The sequence below is a fragment of the Olea europaea genome, unplaced genomic scaffold, assembly GCF_002742605.1.
Source record: "Olea europaea var. sylvestris unplaced genomic scaffold, O_europaea_v1 scaffold2270, whole genome shotgun sequence".
Lineage (NCBI taxonomy): Eukaryota > Viridiplantae > Streptophyta > Magnoliopsida > Lamiales > Oleaceae > Olea > Olea europaea.
In genome coordinates this window covers 19398-25133 of record NW_019240765.1, presented here as the reverse complement: position 1 = coordinate 25133, position 5736 = coordinate 19398, and the positions used below count along the sequence as shown (strand labels likewise).

Sequence of the window (5736 nt, the reverse complement as noted above, 5' to 3'; positions counted from 1 at the left end):
TTCCTTTTCATTTTTTGCAAGCTCAAAGTTCAAAGGTCGGGCCAGAAATAAAGTAGCTTTTTGTTTCACAAACACATCCTCTTTTTCTTTCCTTTCCTCCCTTTGGTGCTATTTTTATTCTGATGCTGAAACCCGCCAACTCATTTTCTTAAATATAAATCTGAGTTGAGTTGACATATCGAACATATCACAAGAGTACTACACACAATCTTTGGAATAGTTCACAGTTACTAACTGCTGCTACAATGATACAAAGAAAAAATGCAATAAATAATAAAGTACGGTTTTACTAGACAACATGAACATTACAAGATTTCTATGAAAAATCTGCACTACATTCTACAATTTCAGTGGAAAAGCAAGAAATTTATGAACTCAAAGCTATCGAGGAACAATACAGATGCTTTCACACCAGTAACTCTTTAAGCACTTTGACATCATTTTTTTTTTCTCAATTCAGTGCCGATCTTTATACAGATGTATGCTCCAAAACAATATTTAGGAACTATTTACATTCGAACATAGAAAACAAAGTCATTATTGGATCCTAAAAGCAGCAATTAGTAACACGATTAGTATTGGAGAAACAAGAAAAATAATATATGGTAAGGTACTGCTCAATGCACCTTCAGCTACTTCATCCTCTTGCACTGGATAATTTGTTTTCTTTTCGACAAATGCTTCAAAAAATTTTTGATAACCGGTGCTTGCAGGAGAAAGTATTGAGCTTTTAACCTTCATCATTTCCATTGCCTGCCAAATGAAATTTGAATGTCATCGTGTAAATCATGTCACCCAGTGTCCCGACTAAGTTCCAATTTTGCATTGCGGCTAACAATTCTTTCAATCAAATTTATACATAATAAACAACCAGTCAACTACTGAATGTACCTGGAAGCCGAATATAAACTGTTTTGCCTTCTTGCTCACTTGAGGATTTGGGTGAGACTGAAGCTTCTCATACATCACACGAGCTTCATTGGGCCTGTCAGCTCAACTACATAACGGTTCAATTGTAGAATGACATAATATTTCTACTTAAGCATTAAAATCATAAAACTTCAATATTGCCATCCTAGAACTTCATAGCCAAGCATACACACAGATTCGGCAAATAATAAATCTTCTAAAATGAGTTGTAATGGTAATAGATAAAGTTTTAACAGAAGGGTGAAATTTAATGTTACTGACAGTTGATATTCTATCCAACGATTTGCATTGTTCCTTTTTTTTTTTTTTTTTAAGTACACATTCACAAGTTAAAAATCTACTTATTTTGACAAAAATAGTGTTTGGAAGAGTAATTCAGTTTTTGTTACGACAAAATTAGAATTGATTCAACTAATTATAAGTGGAGTTTTGTAGAGTTGAATATTCACAGATACAATGAAATATGAAGTTCAAAAGTCCTTCTAAAAAAGTACCATTAGAGCATGATTAAAACATAAAATTAATGAAAATATTCAATCCAAATGAATCATGACAATTACCACCATATAATGGTTGTGACCGTGGAACATTATTGGTGAATCAGTGCATTTATATAAAGAGCCTGACGGAATTTTAACGTTAACTAGAGAAAAATTTCTTGAACAAATAAAGAATCAAGTTCTAAACGTGTTATTCACATCAAAGTGCCAAAGAAGAGCACTTTCTGAAAAGGGAGAAGTATTATAAGAACACCTGCTGAGTGAGTCTTGACAGATAGACCACTGCAAAGCTGCTAATCCATGAAGCTCAGTCTGCAATAACAATATATATGACATTGAATACATTTAAGGAAGTTCTCCAAATATGCATTGAGATAATCTAGAAGTTCAATGAAAGCTTGATCAACATCTTAAGAAGAGCCATATGTCAGGGTTGTCCTATCAACTCTCTCTCTCTCGTGAATAAATGCAAGTCTTTAAATAAGCAGATATCTACCCTATAGCTTCATTCAAAACTTTCCGTAAGCATTACGCTTGGCAGCAGGTGTCATAACATAGTTATCTTGCAGAAGGAAACAACTAGAAAATGATGTCTTGCCTGTACTAGGTTATTCATCAAGTTGGCCATCTATGAAGTCTCAAAAATAGTTTTAGATAGTGTAGATGAATTTTAAATTTGTGCTGCCTTTTGGAGCAAAGTTTGTGAACAATGCAAAAATTTTAGACATAAATGTGGACTGACTCCAAATCAAAAGAAAAGGGAGGAAGAAAACCAAGGTTCTGTGGAAGATTGAAGAATTGATGAAGGCAAAGAATACTGTGGAAATCCCGAATGATTTGAAGGGGATTTGGATGAGATTGAGGTCATAATATAAGATCTGATATTTAGGCTGATTTTATGGGTTGAATTTTATGTTTCCATATTTTTGTTCTCTTTGTACGTGTTAAATAGGGATCCGAGTATGTAAAGAAAATATACAATCGAATGAAATAATTGATTCAACTTTCATATTCTCATTGTCTTCATGGTATCAGAGCTCGGATTACAATGAAAACCCTAGCAATCCATGGCCAACAGCCATGAGTCTACCCAGTCGGCAACTCAGGAAGGAGAAACAAAGATAATATCCTCCATGGGTTCGGCCGACGGGTTTGAAAATTCCTCAATTAATCTTACCGTAGAGAAGCTGAATGAGCTGCTTGCGAAACCTCCTCTGATGCCTGGGAGAAGAGAAAAATCTTTGAAACTGTAGCAATAATGGTTGAGGTATGGTGGTCCCTGCTCGGGGCTACTATTCCTGCTGTTATTGCTGATCTAGCTTTCCCACTGAAAAGGAAGCATGCAGAGAAGCGAAGAATCAAAAATGCTCGTGGCAGAGAAAAGAGCGCCAATGATATTTTTATGTGTGAGAGAGTTTGCACGTTAAAGAGAATGTTGAAGGTCGGCTCATTCTCCAAGGATTCAATCCCGGACACGTGTTACAGTTTGTGGCGTTTCTGAGCTTGATGCCTGGTATCAGCTATACGAGTTTCTGGTTGGGATCAACAGAGAGCTCGATGATGTGAAGAGCCGAATCTTGGGTCGTCGGCCATTACTGTTCATTCGAGAAATGATCTCTAAAGCTCGGCGTGAAGAGAGTAGAAGAAAGGCGACAATAACAGCTGGGCCTGAAGTTTTTGCCTTTGTAACTCATGGGTCTCCCACAGAATCTAGCCCAAGTCAGAATAAAATGTCATTTTTTGACCATTGCAAAAATTCGAGCCATTCTAAAGATACCTTGGGTCAGTCTTCTACTCCTATGCCATCGGGTTCCTTAGCCCACAAAGGTACTTTTTTAAGTGCGCTCAGTGCACTTCTCACCTTACTCCTTGGATTATTGACTCTGGTGCATCCAACCATATGACTGATGCCCATCATTTATTTTCCACATATTCACCTTGTTCTGGTAACTTGAAAGTAAAAATTGCATATGGTACTTTATCCCCAATAGCTAGCAAAGGTAGTATCCGTATCTATAAATTTCTTACTTTGAAGTCTATTCTTCATGTTCCTAATCTCTCATGCAATCTGTTGTCCATTAGTCAGCTAATCAAACAATCTCATTGTTCAGCTACGTTTTGTCTTCTCATTATGTCTTTCAGGACCTATCAACGGGAAAGACAATTGGCCGTTCTAAGGAATGCGACGGGCTATACTACTTTGATGACGCTCACGTGAGTAAATAGTATTGTCCTCCAATTTGTAATTCTGCATTTAGGGATAATGGCCTTTTGTTATGGTACAAACAAACGGGTCATCCTAGTTTTCAATATTTAAAGAAAAAGGCATTATTCACCAGAGTTCTTGCGTTCACACCCCCTAACAAAATGGGGTTGCTGAACCTAAAAACCGACATATTCTGGAATTAGCTCGTGCCCTACTGTTCACCTCTAACTTGAAAAATACTTTCTGGGGTGATGCAATCCTAACAGCCGCATTCCTCATCAATTGACTACCAGTTGGGTTCTCTCATTTGCCACCCCTCTCCAAAAATTCTAAGAGACTTTCCCTAATTCTCGGCTCAGTTTGTCTCTCCCACTTCGTGTTTTCAGGTCCACGGTGTTTGTCCACATTCACGCCTCCCAACGGAATAAGTTGGATCCTAAAGCTCTCAAATGTATCTTACTTGTCTACTCTCCCACTCATAAGGGGGTACAAATGTTATGAACCTATCTCACAGAAATTATATGTTAGTCTAGATGTCACATTCTTTGAGCATATTCCCTACTACTCGCTGCAAGGGGAGTCCAAGAGTGAAGCTCGACACTCAAACATGGACTTCGATGTTGCGATATTTGAATCTACCCCATACAATACACCCTCTCATTCCTTGTCCAACACAAAAGGAATCTTGAACTCAGGGGAAGATGTGGGAAAGCAAACAGACAGGGAGACACTTGTCTACTCAAGGAGACCAAAGTCAAAGCCAAATGAGACTCTCGCATTCGAAGAACCAAAAGAGTCAGAATCGGTGATAGCTCCGACTTCTCATGATCCAAATCCCAATCCTGGCTAGGTAACAAATCTTGATGACTTACCCATTGCTCTTAGAAAACAACCTCGTTCATGTACTCTCCATCCTATCTCAAAATTTGTATCTTATAATGCTCTTTCTGCTAAGTGTCGTGCTTTTACGTCTAACCTTGATAGAATCCGGATTCCTAAGAATATTCAAGAAGCCTTGGAGATTCCAGAATAGAGAAAAGCAGTGATGGAAAACTAAGGGCATTAGAAAAAAATGGTAATGGAAGAACTAAGGACATTAGAAAAAAATGGAACTTGGGAGGTGATGACTTTGCCAAAGGGGAAGAAAATAGTGGGCTGTAAGTGGGTGTTCACCGTGAAGTACAAGGCAGATGACACAGTAAAACGGTACAAAGCCCAATTAGTTGCAAAGGGGTTCACTTAGACATACGGTATTGACTATATCAAGACATTTGCACCAGTAGCAAAGCTAAATACTATATAGGCCCTCTTGTCTTTGGCAGCAAACCTGGATTGGCCAGTTTGATATTAAAAATGCTTTTCTAAATGGTGAGCTGGAAGAAGAAGTGTTCATGACGCTTCCGCCAGGATTTTGCAAGAAGGGAGAAGAAACCAGAGTATGTAAATTGAAGAAATCCCTGTATAGACTCAAACAATCACCAAGAGCGTGGCCTGATAGATTTGTAAAGGTGATAAAGAATCAAGGATACCAACAAGGACAGTCAGATCACACTATGTTCTTCAAACAATCCAATGACGGAAGGAGGACCATCCTAATCATGTATGTCGACGACATCATCCTCACTGGAGATAACACAGGAGAAGTGGAGAGATTGAAGGTCTTAGCTAAAGAGTTTGAGGTAAAAGACCTAGGTCAAATGCGATACTTTCTGGAAATGGAGGTCGCTAGATCAAGGAAGGGAATTAGTGTCTCCTAGAGAAAGTATGTACTCGATCTTTTGATTGAGACTGGTATGCTTGGTTGTAAGCCAAGCGATACTCCTGATCGAGGCAGGAAAAGGAACAGAAAACATTGGAAAGCTAGTGGATAAAGAAAGATATCAGAGACTAGGAGGTAGATTGATCTACCTCTCTCACACTAGACCTGACATTGCTTTCGCTGTAAGTGCGGTTAGTCAGCACATGCATTCACCAAAGGAGAGTCACCTGGAGGCAATATATAAGATTCTCAAATATTTGAAAGGCTCTCCAGGGCGAGGTCTATTCTTTAAGAAAGGAGACAGTAAGAAGGTAGAGATATATACAGATGCACATTGGGCA

At 38.3% G+C, this 5736-nt stretch overlaps 1 protein-coding gene across 2 annotated transcripts; it reads right to left on the bottom strand.

The window, feature by feature from the left end:
* Positions 1-246: 246 nt before the first annotated feature.
* On the bottom strand, positions 247-4706 carry LOC111381247. 2 transcript variants are annotated; one of them, XR_002700299.1, is made up of 3 exons: positions 1684-4706; positions 892-997; positions 247-753 (listed from the first exon to the last, which is right to left on the bottom strand). XR_002700299.1 is itself a non-coding variant. In XM_023005001.1 (3 exons), the coding sequence occupies exons 1-3, from the start codon at positions 1773-1775 to the stop codon at positions 538-540; spliced, it is 402 nt and encodes a 133-aa protein (XP_022860769.1). In that variant the 5' UTR covers positions 1776-4706; the 3' UTR covers positions 247-537. The 2 variants fall into 2 exon arrangements, 1 of the variants encoding a protein (XP_022860769.1); XM_023005001.1 differs by having other exon boundaries at positions 892-985.
* Positions 4707-5736: the final 1030 nt, after the last annotated feature.

What these genes read in the sequence shown, in the direction of transcription:
- LOC111381247 (XM_023005001.1), bottom strand. Translation starts at nt 1,775, where the DNA reads ATGTATTCAATGTCATATATATTGTTATTGCAGACTGAGCTTCATGGA. An exon ending in TGTCAAGACTCACTCAGCAG is followed by an intron (nt 986 to 1,683) that starts GTGTTCTTATAA and finishes TTGAGCTGACAG; the next exon opens with GCCCAATGAAGCTCGTGTGA. An exon ending in AGTTTATATTCGGCTTCCAG is followed by an intron (nt 754 to 891) that starts GTACATTCAGTA and finishes TTCATTTGGCAG; the next exon opens with GCAATGGAAATGATGAAGGT.